Source organism: Bipolaris zeicola, assembly GCF_000523435.1.
Source record: "Bipolaris zeicola 26-R-13 unplaced genomic scaffold scaffold_50, whole genome shotgun sequence".
NCBI lineage: Eukaryota > Fungi > Ascomycota > Dothideomycetes > Pleosporales > Pleosporaceae > Bipolaris > Bipolaris zeicola.
Window position 1 is genome coordinate 94,922 of NW_006912099.1, and position 17,074 is coordinate 111,995.

Sequence of the window (17,074 nt, forward strand, 5' to 3'; positions counted from 1 at the left end):
CAAGTAGGAGAGTTTTGAGCTTTTTTTAATTTCATTGTTCTCTATCTCGGAGGGTAGGATAAGGTATATAGATGGATTAGAAAAAGCTTGAAAAATGGCAATTTGATATCATAACTTCGATCCAGTGATTCGATTGTGATTAACTGACTACTCAAAGATTTGCTAACTAATTACATCTCTCACTACAACTCCCTCACGTCTTGATCGCCTCACGCTGATTCTCCTTTTCCTTCTCCTTCTCCTTGTGCAATTCCGGATTAAGCGGATGCTTGGGATCATATCCGACTCTCTTCACGATACCTAGACCTTTTGTCCTTCCCTCACGGAAAAGAATGCGATCACCAACAGTGAGGTACTCCGGACGCTGGACGAATCGGAAAGCGACCTGAGCACGGTCACCGGTACGAATGTACTGGCGATCAATGTCGATGATGGCGCAGGTCTGGGAGACGGGTCCGACGTGGAGCATGGCTTGGTATTTTGTTTTGATAGTGGTTGCATGGGAGAGGATGAGAACTTCGGCAACGAATTCACGATAGACTTTGGGGTTGGGTAGGATGCCGGTAGTAGGGTCGGGTTTGTCGGGTTTGTGGAGGACAACCATGCCTTTGCGGACGTCTTTTCGGCGGACGTTGCGGAGGGCGAGACTTGCTGATTGGCCGGCGGAGCACCCAGGGACTTGTATTCGTTTGCGCTCGATAGAACGTACTTTTGTAGTTTGAAATTGGCCGAGACTGTCTGGGCCAATTAGGACGGTGTCACCCGTGTGCATGACGCCAGACTTGACAACTCCTGACACAACGGTACCGACAAAGGGGACGGAGAATGTGTCATTGACGTGGAACTCGAGAGGCGCAGAGCTGTCGTAGTTGCCATGGTGAGGGAGTGCGTTAAGAAACATGCGAACTAGGTCAATATTGTGACCAGTAACGTTGGACACCTGGAAAATGGGACATATGCGGCTGGACACAAATTGGGTCGCAGTGTTTATGCACTCCTCTCTGTTCTTGACGAAGATGGGTATTTTGTGCGCACCAGGAGATTTGAGAATTTTCGTCAGTTGCGTTATGGTCTGCTCGAGAATCTGGGGCGGGCAGATATCGATTTTAGTGATGACAACCATGACTGGCACTTTCATAGCGAGTGCGATGCCGAGATGCTCCCTGTAGCGGTTAGTGAATGGAAACAAAAGGGCGCAAAGTAGACTTACTTGCTCATACCAACAAGCCCATTATTCGCTGCTATCATGAGCAAACAGTAGTTAGGCTCGCTCGACAACAGGCCAAACACCGTGGTGCGCAGGTACCGCTCGTGGCCTGCGAGATCAGAAAAGCTAATGACTTTGGCCTGGGGATGTCAGAGCTGATTTGTGTGCGGTAACCGAATAGAACCTACCGATCGCCGACCAATTTCCTCCCATGTGAGCTTTCGGCCGGGGACATTCGAGACGACTACCTCGCTCTTGCTATCAAAGCCCATAATCTCCATACCAACGGAGCTCGTACGACCACTCTCAATCTCGTGTTTATGTCGGAAGAGATTGACGCGTGCCTTTCCACGGCCATCATCGAGATCGCCTTTAACTAAGACACCCAACATGGTGCTTTTGCCAGCATCAACTGGGCGCTGTGAGCATTTGCGCAATTGAATCTGATCCGAGCAACTCACCATTTCCTACAACAGCTATCCTTGTCTCAATTACATCGTCGACGCTCTCCGGCCGCTTGCGCAATATCATCTTGCCACTGCAGCCTGTGTCTTTGGCATCGCGTGGGCCGACTTCAACGTCACCACCAACGTTCCTTGTCAGGAGCATCCTGTAGTCGGCCTTGATCTGCTCACACACGATACCTATTCTCTCCACTGCGGCATCCCAGACTTCTTTTGTAAAGCCCATTGAGTCGCCCGTGTCCTCCAATCCCACGTCAAACAGAACCTCGCCATGACCTTCAGCCAGGCGGTCCTTGATGTGCTCGGCGAGGGCGGCGACATTGTCCTCGGCAGGGTCGGAAAGAAGCGTCTTTAGGCGAATATGTGGTTTGCTGTCGTCAGAAAGACCCAATTCGTCCAAGACACTCAGCTCGTCGTGGTCGTCGAGAGTGGCGGGGGAAACTCCCAGGGGTCGTCGCAGCGCCTGTTGCTTCTCTACATAGTCTGCGAATTCGCTGAGGGCCTGTGGCGACAAGTCAGATTCCGCGCATAAGTCGCAGGATGGCTACGCACCGATTCGCCCTTGCGCCGCTCTGCTGGACTCTGTTTGGGCTCGTGCCTTGAAGCCATTGGATATGTGGGGATAGTGATAGTAGTGGATGGTGGAGTGATCGTAGTCGATGTCAGGTTGTGTTGTGTAGTATGCAAAGGGTTCGCCGTATTAACAAGACGGTTGATAATCGCGATATGCGGGTCGAGAGTCGAAGTTCCATGAGTCGTTGTGCCGTGAGGATTGAAGGGTGGCGTGTGCTGGATGACGCTGGAAAGTGCATGATGCTAGGAAATCCGGGGGCGGACGGGCACTTAAGCTGCTATCGATAGAGGCCATGACGCTGACACCCATCCATTGACTCACCCTCCGCCCTCAACGCCACCCGTAAGGCTACCAACGCTGTGATCTTCATCGCAGTCATACACACTAGAGTTGCGCCCTCAATGGATTGCGGATCCTGGTCGCGATCCAGACTCCAAACTCTGGCCACCGCCAAGAAGGGCGCAAACACGAACACGACACCGCACGACCTTCACCGCTAGCAGCCGAGGCACATATCTATCACGGCATCACAGACGACATGGGAGAGAACGAGTCATGTGACGTGTTGGTGAATCTAATCTTACATATTGCCTATATACAACCTCATTGACTCCTTATGAGGCCATCGCCGTGGCGGTGACCCCCCGCTCGCCGCAGTATTTGGCTACTTCTTTTTGCAATGTCTCGCGCTGGTTGTTGGCAACCTCCATAATATCACTGACACCATTGACCGCCTTGCAGTACTCAAACGTATCTGCCATCTGCATAAGGACCGCCGTGAGCTGGTTTGGCAGCCACTATCACCAGTCAGCAAACATCCAAGTACAAACGGGGACAACAACTTACTGTTACAATCGGACTACCACCTGTGGCAGTGGGGTGCGATGTGTGCTTGAGAATATACTCGCGTGTGAAGCACCAGTGCCGCCAGCGGAAGTCGCGGACCTGGTCGAGAGCTTGAAGATAGAGTGCGGCTGAGATGGAGTCACCCTTTGCGAACTCCCGTACCCCGGCTTCTTCGGCGGAGTCGCGCACCGCCTCAAGAAACTCGCGATGGTTGCCAGGGCGGTACTGACGAAAGTCCCGAAGAATATCCGTTAGAGGTGTCTCCGGCATCTGCACTTGCAGCAGATTGTCACACATGGGGATCATGCTGTCGTTGGCTCCAGACTCGCCGCGGAAGGACATTGGCTCTTCGCTCACACCTTCATAGATGACTCCGTTGGGGAACATGGACTGCGATGTGATGCCAAAGATGAATGTGCGGAAGTTTGTGTAGCCTTGAGGTTTGCTGCGATTCCACATTGCTGCCATTGTCAGAAACCCATAGTTCAGTTAGAGCGTGTCACTTACTGTTCATGACCCCGTTGACTTTGCTCAGTCCATTGACGAGCGTTCGCAGGCCGTCGTTGAAGGCCTCTCGATCACGCGCCATGCAGCTCTCAATCATATCCGCAGCCCCCTTGACAAGGGCACCAGACTCCTTGACCATGGCAATGTGGACAAGAACGAAACCAGCCTCTGATGAGGTAGGGTCTAAGCCGTGCTCAAAAGCACGAATCAACCGTAGGTTGTCATACTCAAGACCACGAGAAGGATCTTCGAGGCGGTAGTTGAAGAGGGCATATGAGCCTGCATATTCCATGAAGGGCTTGAAGCCAGCGCTACACTCTTGCATCAGTCACAAATACAAGAGGATTCAGACAAGAAAGGTCAACTTACATTTCAGCTACTTTGACAATGGGCAGAGCAATGCATCTCGGCAGCGACTGGCGACCCAGGCCATATGGTTCACCCCTGACATGCCTCTCATGGCAAGGCTCGAACAGGTAGGCAGAGGCCAAGAAGGAATAGTCTCGGTACAGAGCGTTCATGACAACAAGGTCATCGCGATACTTTTCAACCTCCGGAGTGAGGTCAGGTAGCTCCTTGAGCAGGGTCTCGCCAAAGGTGAAGTTGGCGAGGAGACCCGGCTCTCCTGACAGTGTCTTGATAGGCATGCGTTGCAAGAGCGACTCAAGAGGAGCAAACTCTTTTGGAAGCTCTACAACAGGCTCTTGGCGAGGAAGGAAGCCTCGTGTTGTTGACACCATGAAGGCAGGGAGAGAATGGTCCTCAGGACGGGTGTCCTTGAGGACAGGAAAGCCAAAAGTGGGAGACATGATGACCAAGACAAGAGATAATGAAGGCAAAAAGATGTTCGGGATGGACAGGCGTCAGTCACAAAAGAGCTAGACCGAAAGCCGATGGCTGTTGTTGGTGCCGAAGAGAAAACATGTCGAAAGGCGGGCTCAACGCACGCTTATATCTCGTGGCCGGAATCAAAACCGGCCACGGAAACGTACCGGCCTCACCAAGATAAGAAGTACGTAATGACTGGATCACTTGCCTCCATTTGCAGACTTTGACCCGGAAACTATCTCTACTGCCCGCCTGAGTTTCCCCATGTTCCCCAGGGCACCCGAGTCCAATTTTCCATGGTAAGCTCGTCGTCGCCAAGACATGGAGATGTTGGAGAGGAGGGTTGGGGCGGCAATGAGGCTATTGCTACATCTCGTGCAGATATGAGGAAGATACTGCATCAGAGACGTTTTGTTTGAAGCAAAATATTAATATTGAATAGAGGGGCGCGAGTGATGGCGCAGTATTGATCGCATTCACTGTCTTCGCGATGCAGCCCAAAGACTTAGGAGATGAATCAAAGAGCATCATACATCCAACTCAGCAGTCATTTCCATACACTTTCAAGTACTTAATTTTCCATACCACACGCATCTTTCATTAATTTTCATCACCACCCTCTCATCCCCATCAAACAACACACCTTTCTGCCCTCTCTCCAACTCCAACCCTATCGGCCCGACTCTTACTAACCAAATCCACACCGCACCCACTCCCTTCTCCCCTCCAAAAAGAACAATCGCAAAACCAATACCTCGCATCACAGATCATACCTGCATCTACTTGGTTTCAATAGTGAAACCAAAACCGCTCCCGGTCGAACTTCCGACCCCGTGATATGGTAATAGGTTGATAGGGCGGCTTCGTCGGCAGCGCAGCCAACCAGCGTCGCGCCGAAGAGACCCCGCAAGTGCGCGCGCTCGACTTCCGGCCTCTGGCGGGCCGGGGGATGTAATTCCGGCCTTGTTATCTAGAATGGCTCACCGCTTGATTGGTTGGTTTTGATGTTAGGCTGGGGGTTTTTTTTGGTTGGTAATGGCTTGGTTTAGGGTTGTTGTGGTTGATGATGATGGATATGGTGTGTGTGGTGTTTGGGGTATGGGCTTTGTGGGGTTTAATTGTACGGAGAGGGTTGGATGAGGATATGTGAACAATGTGGTGAAGAAGGTGGGGGAGTGCTGGTGATGAGATGAGATGGGTAGGTGGGTTGGGGTATGCTGGGAGTTGGATGGTCGTGATGGTTGTGTCTCGATTAGGTGCATTTCCAACAGCTAAGCCACCAGGACAGCACTTTTAATATTTGGTGACCACCATTACGAATTCCCCCCTCACTCAATTCATCACTCGTGACATGTCAATTGTATGCCTACCGACCATCTTGCCCACCGCTATACCAACGCCGCTTGTAAGCGAGCATTCCCCGCCCTTTGTTCCTGACATCACGAGACGAACGTTAGCCCTGCACCTGATGTTTCTCCAAGTTCAATCATGTGGTCTTAATTGCCGCGGCCATGACATTGACGCGCGTAGCGACATTGGTTTGGTACCTGGAATCCACATTACATTGCTGATGGAGTTGAAATAGTACTATGAGCTCTGTAGTGCAAATTAAAGAACCCAGCCTCATCTGTTTCTATACCTCTCATGGGGATAATTAAACTTTACGGCGCCCACGTCGCCATCCCTGTCCAAATTGTTTGAGTATGATTGATATGAACTAAGAGGAAAACAGGGTAGAATCGTCTGATGCTAGAGAACATGATGTTTTAATGAATAATGTGTCTATGATCAATTATTACAAAGTAGGTAAGAAAAGAAAAATAAAATAGGAGAAACGCAGTAAACAATGCTCGCTACCCATGCCTCGTGTATATACTATCGCCAGTATAGTGATTACTCCCCTTTCTCCCCTCACCCTCAAGTCACCCAACTACCCTCTTTTCGCGCATCATATCTTAGAAAAACACAGCAGCCAGACCCGCTGCTCCAAAAGCAGCCATACCAGCCGCTGGAACTAATCCTGCCGCTGCAGCACCCGTAAACATCTCCATAGGCGGAGTCGTGCTCGTAGCCGCACCGCTCACACTCGCACTTGTCGCCATGGACGCAGCACTCGACGTCGTAACCGCGCCGGTGGGTGTAGGAACCGCCAGTGGGGCCAGCGTCTTCAGCAACTCAGGCGTAGTCGTATACGTCATTGCATCTCCGAAAAACGCCAGGGATGCACTTAGGATTGGCAGCGGCGACGCAGGCGTTGCGCTGGGGAACGCTGTGCGTTCGGCTGCTGGAGCAGAGGGGTTCAGTGATGCGCGGTCGAATGGGGCGAGGGGGTTTAGGACACTATTTTCCAACACTCCAGTTAGCTCTTCGTTTCACTCGAGAAACCCCAGATGGAGAAAAGGGGAAGGGGGAGTATACTAACCCATCAATTACATGTGCCACACCATTGTACAAGATTGTATTCACAAACGTAATCTTGGCCCCGTTCACCCATGCACTGCCATCCGGGAGTACCGTAAATACCAAGTCCTCGTCTGCCATACTCTTCACCGTCACATTACCCAGGCTAGGCGAGAAAATGACGTTCTTGGGTATGATGTGGTGTTTTAGCACAGTCTGCAGTGTCTCTTTGTCCGCGGTGGCGAGGACGGATCCGATATTCTCAAACGCCTCGTTTGTGGGGACGAAAATCGTAAAGTCGGAGATGTTGAGTCCGACTTGATCGGGCCCGTTGAGTCCAAAGTCGATGGCGAGCTGGGCTGCTTGGAGTGCGCTGTTCATGGCGGTGTAGCCGGCGCGGTAGGTGAAGAGTTGGAAGGGGGCACCGAAGGAAAGTACCGTATCAATCTTATGGATAGTAATTCCCTCGCCAAGTTTGATATCCTGAATTTCACTCTCAGTTCTTTCTTCATCCCATCTATTCTCGACATCCACATTGCTACTAGATCCAAACTAGGAGGAGAGGTAGAAAGGACTTACGGCTTCAGTCACGGTAGACACCGTCTGCTCCCCCGACAAAACACACACGTCCTCTTCATTTCTAACAAGTCCATTATACGCTCCCCCCGTAAAATCCGAAAAAGGCTGGATAGCATTGACATACGATCCGTTCAGCAGCGTCTGCGCAAATGTCGGAATCTCCCGTATCACCTCTGCCGGATACACGCCTTTAAACACGTGATTCGCAAGCAGCGCTCCAATGGCCGCGGTGTCGTTTTTGAATTCAATGGCTTGGCCTTCGGGGATGTCGCGGGGGACGGCGGCAAAGGCGTCGTTGGTAGGAGCAAAAATTGTGATGTTTGTGGCGGAGGAGAGAGTGGTTGCGAGACCATCGATGAGGGAGACGAGGGTGAGGAGTTCGCTGAGGTCGGGTTGGGAGGAGAGGAGGGCGCCGAGGTCGCCTTGGGCGAGGGTGGTGCTAAGGGTGAGGGCAGAGGCGAAGATGCGGGAGGGGCGCATGGTTGGGGATTTGTGGGGATAGTCAGGGTAGGAAGGGATGATAAGAGTGTTTGGTAGCGGAAAGAAGAGAAAGCTTGGTTGTGGGATGGTGTGTGAGTTTCCTGGTGATGCTGCTGCTTTGCCTTTATATACATATTTTGTTCATCTGCTATACAGTATACAACACCAACACTACCAACACCTACAGCCTCAAGCGGTACCTGGTGCTGACAGAATGACATCTATGACTCTGTAGCCGATGCTATTGTTGCTTTTCGAGAGGTTGTGATCGGGGCGCAGCACAATGGTTGTAGTGATGCCACTGACTAGATTTGGAAGTTCCCAGGCCTAGCTGCTTTCTTTGTGAGACTTCCCACTCTGTAAAGACGCAGGTCGAGACAAGATTTACATACATGCATGATCCTACAGTCGTAGTGGTATACTATGGGACGAATAGGCAGGCGGAGGGCCTTGCCAAGCGGCTCCACTTCTGTGCAGCGTATGCTAGCGAGGATCCTCGGTTGGAGCAACGGCGAAAACTTGCCAGCGGCCAATTTCTCCCGGCTGCAAGCACGTTGAATACGCATGTTGTGAGGTACTTGTGGCGTTTTGTGTTGTGCATGATGAGGCTGTGTAGACCATGTACGTCCATGGCCTTGTTTGCAACACTTTACCAAAAATGTAGCACGTCATTCTGCAGAGAGGTATACGCATCGCTGTGATGGGTTTCTGGAACTGAATAGAGTACAGACAGACAAATAGTGTATTCTAATCGATCTAAGCGATTTGAATTGCCTACCCTTTTGAAATTAGAACATCCAGTAAGTTTGAAGCCTGGCGGGGCATGACGTCGTACTAGCAGTATAGACGCCAAGCAGCGGCTAAATTTCACCGCGCTCACACTCTCTATACAAAAATTAAATACAATGATCCACGTAGGTAGCTTTATGTACGTGATTGATTGTATTGACTATACAGTGGATCTCTGGAGTGGCTAGATACAGTGTTTTTGGCTCAGAAGTGGTGCAGCGGTCAAACAGGGAGAAATTAAGAAACCTTCCTACTACGGTCGTAATAAAACTAAAGTACATAACTATCTAAAGTTCTTGTTCATAAACTCAGTCTGATCACGCATTCCAGCCTCGTCACTTGCCTCCTTATTTGGTGGGCCATATACTCGGTTGCGACGCTTGTTAGTGAAGAACATGTAACCTGTAGAACACGAGTGTTAGAAAACGAACAAGAGTCTAATTGTGTCAAGTAAATGTGTCTCTTACCGAGCAAAGCAAGGTGACATCCGGTCTTAATACTGTAACCAACCAACAACCCGATTGTCGCGCCCTCGTACCTGGGCGCCTCCTTTGCATCCACCACAAACGGACCGGCAAAGTTGCCCCAGCAGTACGCGGTGAAAACTAGGGCGCTGGCTAGCGATCGATGCGTATATCCAGCCATGTTGGAGGAGAGTGTGGTGAGCGATACAGTGAAGCCGACGGATTGCGCGTTTACAAGCCAGAAACTGATGAGTCGGCCCCAGGTATTGGATCGGGGGAGGTAGGCCATGCAGGCTGCGGCAATGGTGCAAAGGATGTTTGCCACGGTTGCTGTCAATAGGCGTGCTAAATAGATGTATTAGCATTTCTTGATCAAATAGAATAGTTGTTTAGCGTTGACGTGACGATAAGTGCCAACTTACAGTTTGGGACGTTAAGGATGACCGATCCTCCAATTAATAGTGCAATGATTTGTACCGCGTCTCCGACTGATTTCAGCTCCGTGGTCTTAGTGGCACTGAAGCCCATATCGCGGATGATGATTGTGGAGAATGAGTTCACTACGCCGTTAGGGATGGCCCTGTATATTTTGATCAGCACAGTTGAAGACATGAGTATGAATATCTGAATGGCGGGAAAGGATTACACATACGCTGCGAAGACGCTAATGAAAAGAAGTATCGTCTTTGGATCCGTGAAACCGGCGACGATTTGGCCCTTGTCAAAATGCTTGTTCTTAACTCCAGTCTGGTTGCCAGCAACGCGTTTGACGGCGAGAAGGCGCTCGCGGTGGTTGAGGAAATGGGCGTTGGATGGAGAATCGGCCATGAATATCCAAATCACAATGGCCCAGAGACAGGTTGCTCCTCCAAGCTATCTCTGGTTAGTTCGTTTCGTTTTGAAAGATGTAGCAGCTGATACGCACAATGTAGAAAATGAGTTCCCATCTTTCAGGCTTCATGTCTACGGGGAGTTTGGAAATGCCCATGGAGATGTAGGAACCAATCTGGATAAGGTTAGCAATATCTTCGACCCGACAGGGACGCTAGTGAACTTACAATACCACCCCAGCCAAGTGATGAGCTAAGGGATCGCGTTAGTTTGGATTTCAAAAACCACTTGATGTTAACACTTACTACCAGATGCATTGACGGAGCGGAATTTCTCGTCGCGTGTACCAAAATCCGGTCATCAATGTCAACCCTCTGTGAAATGGAGCATGAACACGGCCATTAATCATCATATCTTTGGAAAGAAACTTACGGTGTTACTGCAGCTTCAAACAAGCCCATAAGAACTACAGTTTGTATAAGCATGTGAACCAGGATATATCCGAGGGCAGGGAATCATCTTACATCGGACGAACACTGCATATCAAAGTTAGGATACGCTCTATCCCAGACGATTCGTCCAAGAGGGAATACGTACATGCGGTAGAGTAAGTGCGCGCTTGGGTCATTATGATGACGGTAAACCCCCAGCAAAGTATGCTAATAGCGAGGACCTTTTGGGCTGGAAAGCGTCCAATGAGCCACCCACATGGATACTGACCGAAAAAATAACCAGCGTAAACCACTAAGATGTATTGTGAGTAGCAAGAAACATCAGTTTGGCAGATGTAACGCTTACTTGCAGAGAGGTAATTGAACTCCTTGCCCTTGAGACCCAGTGCCTTTTGATACCCAAACAAGTTTGCGTAGTTCAACGATGTTTTGTTTATAAACTGTAGAGCCTGTGTGACCAGAAACATGGGAAGGATGATTAAGTCAATTTTCCACCTGAGTCTCTTCATCTAAAATCAAAACATTAGGGAGGCGCAGAACGAACATAGCAGCCGCAAAAAAAACGAACCTCTTTGTCTGAACCCTCAATATTGCTCGCCTCGAGGTACTCTTTATAACCCACGGCATTCTCCATTTCCATTCCAGTCGCGCCTTCAACATGTTTGGCGTTGTTACACTGTTCCATGATCTCAATTTCGGGTTTATTGGTTTCCGCAGCCATGGTGCAAAAGGCTCAAAATATGGGACAGAATGAGACAAGCAAATCGTGAAAACAACAATCTCCAGAGACGATCCCATCTTTAAACTCCCCGCAATAATCACGACTCATGTAGACTGTAGGGTTGGGGTTGGATAGCTCTATTGAGTCTAGTTTTGCTCCCCCGCAGGAGACATGAACATTTCCCCACGGCAATTTTCCGTGGAAACTCGCCTGCCACCATGGCGCTTGCGCCACTCCCCCAACCCCCGGTTGACCTGCAAACAGTGTCGCAGTCTGCCAATAAATATAAGATTTATACGGCTAATTATAGAAAACGCTTTGAAATAAAGATCAACTTGACTTGATTTGTTTATCGGACTAGAAATCTTATCGGTTTTTGTTCCTACCAGCCCCCCAACTCATTCCATTTCATTTCTATCACAGCAAACGATGGGGCAATTATTGTCAAAACACAAATCTCAATCGAGGTCGAAATTAATCTCTTCAGACCTCGAGGAGTCCAAATCTGGTCCAGATGCGTGTCTAGCTAAATCAAGCGGCAGTTGCTGTCTCAAAGGCACTATTCACAAAGGCGAAGGACGTGGCAGGCGGGAAACGATTGCAAATGTAGAGACGTACATATCAGTACCACCAGCCAGCAAAGCCAACGGAAACGTGCTCCTGTATTTTCCCGATGTATGGGGTATGTTTCCCAATGGCCTGCTCGTCATGGATGCCTTTGCAAGCGCAGGATATACAGTTCTCGGACTCGACTATTTCAGAGGTGTACGAATTTCCGCATTTTCCCCCTTCTTCTTTTCGATCCTGATTACTTTTCGCTTTTTTTTCGGGTGCTAACTGAGAGGTCGTTCTTTAGGATCCCGTATGGAAACATCGCAAGAATCGGCATGATAAAAGTAATCCGGGGTTTGACTACGAGGCTTGGAAAAGAAAACACACTGCGTTCGCTGACGAGGCGGTGCCGAGATGGGTGGCTACTGTCGTCGATCGGTACAGGAAAGAAAACCCAGGGACCAAGTTTGCGTGTGTCGGATATTGTTTTGGCGCGCCATACGTATGCGATGAGTTGGCGAAAGACCGCGTCACTGTCGGTGCTTTTGCCCATCCGGCTTTTTTGAAAGAGCACCACTTCCAGAATATAAAAAGTAAGGTCAAAACGCCAGTTTCTGGAACAAATAGAAGCAACTGACAATTTGAAATTTAGAGCCTTTGTTCCTTTCCTGTTCCGAGAGAGACCATACCTTTGATGTTCCGAGTAGGCGACGTGCGCTAGATATTCTACAAGAACGAAGCAAAACGTTTCACTATCAACTATTTTCTGGTGTTGAACATGGTTTTGCGTTGCGGGGAGATCCCGATGACCCTTATCAGCGTATGCATGCCGATTTCCTGTAGTTTCTAGATTGCTAATGAAGTGTACATAACAGGCTGGGTCAAGGAACAGAGTCTCTCAGGAATTGTTGGATGGTTTGATTATTGGTTGTCGCAACCTGAGAAGGCTTGAACGTTGACGATGAAGGTAGCATCAGGATATAGTACATCATACATCGTTTGAACTAAGATTTAAAATCATCGTAATGTGTTTTATTTGTGCGCTTCGGTCGTGTTTCCTATATATTGGCTGTTCGACTGAATGAATACTTCTGACGTGTCATGTCAATTCTTATTCATTATAATCGGTACGATATTTGAGCAGCAGGAGGAGTAGCAGCAGCAATCCGTGAGCGTGCAATTCTGCTAGTGACGACTGGAACGCCGAGACGCATCTCAAGCAACGCCCATAACCGACACATGATGATGGCAATGTGCGACTTAGAATTGCAACTGACCTAAAAGATAAAGTGTATGAAAAAATTATTCAGAATCAGGCGCTACCATAGATCCGGGTTTTGCTGTAAAGTGCCCGTTTTGGCCTCGGCCAGTTTCCTCGGGATATACCCGGTGAGTTCTACTACGTTAGGTTAGGAACTAGTCTGCTCTGGCACGGAAATATTGACAAGATGTAAAACGGCAGGATATTTAATGTAGGAAGAATATGGCATGGAATTGATAACATGTATCTTGAATTTCTTGATTGACTACCCGATCCTAATCTTTCCTCACGCTGTCCAAGAACTACATATAGTGAATACACCCAAGTCTCACTTTCTGCATCATGACGCCTCCCCGAGCATTAGATCTCACTGGCGATGTCGCCATAGTAACAGGCAAGCATACAGTTCCATCTCAATTCACCTCAACCGCCAGAAGAAAAGCAGAATTTGTGATCTAACTATTTCGTCTACATTCAGGTGCCGGCTCGCGAATGAACGGTGAAATCGGTAACGGTCGAGCGGCTGCGATTTTACTGGCACGCCATGGTGCAAAAGTTGCTTTGCTCGACTACAATGTCGACTGGGCCAAAGAGACCAAGCGCATGATTGATGGAGAGGGCGGTATCTCCGAGGTCATACAAACGGACGTGACGAAGGAGGAATCGTGTAAAGCCGCTGTGAGCAAGACGCTAGAACTTTTCGGTGCGGTGCATATACTAGTGAACATTGGTAAGTTCCAACTTCATGCATGCGAAAACAGTATGCGCAAATATCTCGGCACAGTGCGTTAATCATGCTTTCGTTATTGCAGTAGGGGTCGGCGGAGCCATGGGCGATGCCACAGTCGTAAACCTCGACGCATGGGAGCGCGACTTCCGTATCAACGTCACGAGCATGGTCCTCATGAGTCGGTTCGTCATCCCCGAAATGCGGAAGCAAGGGAGAGGATCAATTGTCAATATGTCCTCCGTTAGCGGCTGTAGGTAAAATGCTTCGGCAAAGTTTGCCGCTTATCGGCAGATCTGCAAACAGCTAACGCAATGTAGTATTGGGAGGTAACCCTAGTCTTCTTTACCCTACTACCAAAGGCGCCATCATTCAGATGACCCGGGCTATGGCGGCTCAGCATGGACGAGAGAATATTCGTGTCAATTGCGTTTGTCCTGGAATGGTATACACTCCTATGACGCGTGGGCGCGGCATGACAGACGAGATGAGAGAAGCTCGGATTAACCAAAATCTCATGAAGAAGGAAGGCACGGGCTGGGACGTGGGCTATGGTGCGTTTCTCTCAAGATACCTACGGGATTTCAAAATTTAGGCCAATGGATTGACACATATTTGCAGCTATATTATTCCTCTCAAGCAAGGAAGCAGGATGGATTACGGGATTGATCATGCCTGTTGATGGAGGCGTAAGTCTTCTACAGCTTTGTTTCCTTCCCGGGAGCCGGAAACTAACAAAATTGCGTAGACAACTGCTGGAAAAGCTGACCGACCAGCCCTGAAGCCAGATACGCTAGCTGAGATGACTACGGGCGTGAGCAACTAGGCAAAAAAAACGCTTGCATGAGTAGTTAGCAGGATTAGATCAATGGCAGCTGGAACTATACTTCAATTCAGATAGTTGTGTATGAAGTAACCGGCTCTACATGTACCGAGAACTTCATTACATTGACATAGCATCTCGAGAATCGAGCCACATTTCTGGGAAGCAATCTAAAGCGGCCATGGAACCAAAGTCCATTTCGCCTACTTGTGAGACCATGGAAAAGTCGACTGAAAGTTCCGGGTGCAGATAAGGAAATGCAGGTATATATGAATTCGTGTGCCCCCCAATTGCATCTGCTGACGGGTTCGTAGTGTCTCGACCTTGGTCATTACCAGCATCTAGCGGCTGTTGATGCTGGCCTAATGGTACATGACTCAAACTTCTGATGATGATGTTCAGACTTCTTTCCAGTATCGGACATAGACGCATGCCGGCATTGAGAGCGCGAAGAAACGTTCGCAGCACTGGATGCGCAGCACCTTGATTGCACCTTTGGGCATCTTCCAGCACGGCTGATGCTCCCGTATAGATGCAATATCCCATTAAGTAGGTGATGTTTTCTAACCCGAATGTCGAGTCAAGTAATAGAACTAGCCTCTCGATACCATGGGCCGCTGCGATGCATGTCTCGTAGTGAGCCGGTACAGACCAGAATGGGCGATGGGCTAAAATCACTGCGGTATAGTACAAAAGGTTTTGCGAAACAATGTGTGGTGGTGGCGAGACAGCAGGAATGTAATCTGGCTCATAACGCAGGTGAGCTGGCGACTCCGCTCGCCAGACATCAAGCCGTACTTTGATGTCACGTAGCGCTGACTCTGTGATTTCTCGACTTCTTCGGGAGTAGAGCTGAGAAATTATGTCATTTATGATGATGGAGAGCTTGCATGAGTTTGCAAAACAGGACACTGCACGACTTGTCTGAGGCGCGTATCGACTCTGCGTGAGTTTGGCGATGTCGACAGGATCCCCATAGTAGGGAGACCACGATTCGAGCTCCATGGAATCATCAACTAAATTTGTCAGAAGCTACCAATAATTTCTAGGGGAAGCATTTACTAACGTTGATCGAGTGTACTATGTGGTAATGATTCAGTAATAGCAGGAAGTCTTCCCGTGTACATGCTAATGGCTCTTCAAGGCCAAAAGTCAGTCACAAAGTATAGCCAATCGTTGACAGAAGAGAATGACGTACTTGTCCCAAAAGTAACAACTCCAGAATAACCGTTTCCGAACTTCAGCATCTACAGGGCCAAACCTTCGAAAGCCAGGGTCGCAGTGCTGTAATCCAAGGTCACTCGCCATCCGAAAAGCTATTCCGCTGTACACCCAGGCTTGCGAAATGGAGCCGTTTGCGAGCTCACGAGCGCTGAGTTGTAGGAGTGCTTGGACTGTTGGTATGGAACTTGGCTGCTGTATGGCTGTTCCTAACAAGCGACGCATGCGGACTTGCAGAAATTCTGCGCAGTCTCCATTTTGGTACTTGGCCGCATGCGCACATATCACAGTAAGTAGTAGTTCGGAGTAATAACGACCTCCGGTCGCCATATCACCTGTGAGACGTATCAGCACGAGATATAGCCAATCAACGGTACAATGAGACGAGAGCCGGGTCGGACTTTGAACCTACGGACAAAGGCTGTGCCAAAAGTCAGTCATATCCGGTAAAGTTTTTTGTAGAAGCAAGCAGACGTACCTGGGCGGTAAACATACATAAACATTGGAGATACCCACGTCCAATGCATGTGCAAGAGCTTGACCATGACCTGGCGTGGGATACCCGTCTGGAGTGAAGCGTTTCCGATTGCAAAGTCTTCCCATATCTTGGACTCCTGGTAGTGAGCCGTAAGCTTTGAACCGATTTCAGTTGTTGAGAGTGTTCCAGGAGGTGTTGAGCAGGCCTGCGATGTCTGAGATGGCAACTGGAGTTGTGGAGGATCGTGGATGGCCGATGTGGGACCATAATACTGTATATCGCCGTTTTCATCAAGACTCAGATTCAGCAAGTGGTCTTTGGATGTGCTTGGACATGACATTTGGAGGTTAGTAGGGCGATGGTTGGGCTTGAAAGCGGGCGGCTCTTCAGCAGGTGCAACATCTGGAGATGCGATGGCAGCTGCTAGCGGACCTGTTATAGTGGAGGTTGTCTGAGGAGAGACATCGCTCTGTGAAGAAGCGCTATGCTGGGCACGAAGGCTTCCGATGGTTTCTTCAGCCTCTTGCAAGCGTTGAGCCATGGCTATGATCTGCGACATGGGCGGCGTCTTATCGTATCTACATTTGTCGCCGTAGATATCGCATGTCTTGCAGCGTGGCTGACCACCTCCACATCGCATCTACGAGGAATTTATTCAGATTGGGTCAGGCAATGATGGAACATAAGCTACCTTTCGAATCCTGCAGTTAGCGCAGGTAAGTCCCCAGTAATGACAGGCATCATTCTTCGATCTGGAGCCCTTCTGTCTCGTGTGTCTGGCCTGGGACGGCCGCTGGGTAGAGGTATCATCCACGGGCGATTGCATGGTGGAAGAGAGGACTGGTCGTCACATCATGGCCACGTCCGAAG

General features: G+C 49.4%; 5 protein-coding genes across 5 annotated transcripts; 1 reads left to right on the forward strand and 4 right to left on the reverse strand.

Annotated features, from left to right (window-relative positions):
• Positions 1-193: 193 nt before the first annotated feature.
• On the reverse strand, positions 194-4,407 carry COCCADRAFT_92828 (uncharacterized protein; the record flags this gene model as incomplete). Its single annotated transcript, XM_007712841.1, has 9 exons — positions 194-1,163; positions 1,211-1,347; positions 1,396-1,619; positions 1,669-2,173; positions 2,224-2,460; positions 2,887-3,042; positions 3,092-3,552; positions 3,599-3,909; positions 3,968-4,407. 9 exons carry the CDS (start codon positions 4,405-4,407, stop codon positions 194-196), a joined length of 3,441 nt encoding a protein of 1,146 aa, XP_007711031.1.
• Positions 4,408-6,381: 1,974 nt separating this feature from the next.
• COCCADRAFT_92857 (uncharacterized protein) lies at positions 6,382-7,885 on the reverse strand (the record flags this gene model as incomplete). The annotated part of the gene is made up of 3 exons (XM_007712842.1): positions 6,382-6,766; positions 6,849-7,309; positions 7,406-7,885. 3 exons carry the CDS (start codon positions 7,883-7,885, stop codon positions 6,382-6,384), a joined length of 1,326 nt encoding a protein of 441 aa, XP_007711032.1.
• Positions 7,886-8,957: 1,072 nt separating this feature from the next.
• On the reverse strand, positions 8,958-11,142 carry COCCADRAFT_25249 (uncharacterized protein; the record flags this gene model as incomplete). Its single annotated transcript, XM_007712806.1, has 12 exons — positions 8,958-9,076; positions 9,142-9,483; positions 9,561-9,718; positions 9,791-10,011; positions 10,064-10,144; positions 10,197-10,221; positions 10,275-10,343; positions 10,402-10,435; positions 10,494-10,505; positions 10,567-10,713; positions 10,768-10,930; positions 10,990-11,142. 12 exons carry the CDS (start codon positions 11,140-11,142, stop codon positions 8,958-8,960), a joined length of 1,524 nt encoding a protein of 507 aa, XP_007710996.1.
• Positions 11,143-11,571: 429 nt separating this feature from the next.
• On the forward strand, positions 11,572-14,508 carry COCCADRAFT_35726 (uncharacterized protein; the record flags this gene model as incomplete). The annotated part of the gene is made up of 9 exons (XM_007712843.1): positions 11,572-11,907; positions 11,999-12,287; positions 12,347-12,518; positions 13,282-13,349; positions 13,434-13,685; positions 13,768-13,935; positions 14,003-14,236; positions 14,304-14,371; positions 14,431-14,508. The coding sequence occupies 9 exons, from the start codon at positions 11,572-11,574 to the stop codon at positions 14,506-14,508; spliced, it is 1,665 nt and encodes a 554-aa protein (XP_007711033.1).
• A 117-nt stretch (positions 14,509-14,625) lies between these two features.
• Positions 14,626-17,030, reverse strand: COCCADRAFT_92797 (uncharacterized protein; the record flags this gene model as incomplete). Its single annotated transcript, XM_007712844.1, has 5 exons — positions 14,626-15,521; positions 15,572-15,642; positions 15,704-16,061; positions 16,205-16,844; positions 16,896-17,030. The coding sequence occupies 5 exons, from the start codon at positions 17,028-17,030 to the stop codon at positions 14,626-14,628; spliced, it is 2,100 nt and encodes a 699-aa protein (XP_007711034.1).
• Between the last annotated feature and the right edge of the window lie 44 nt (positions 17,031-17,074).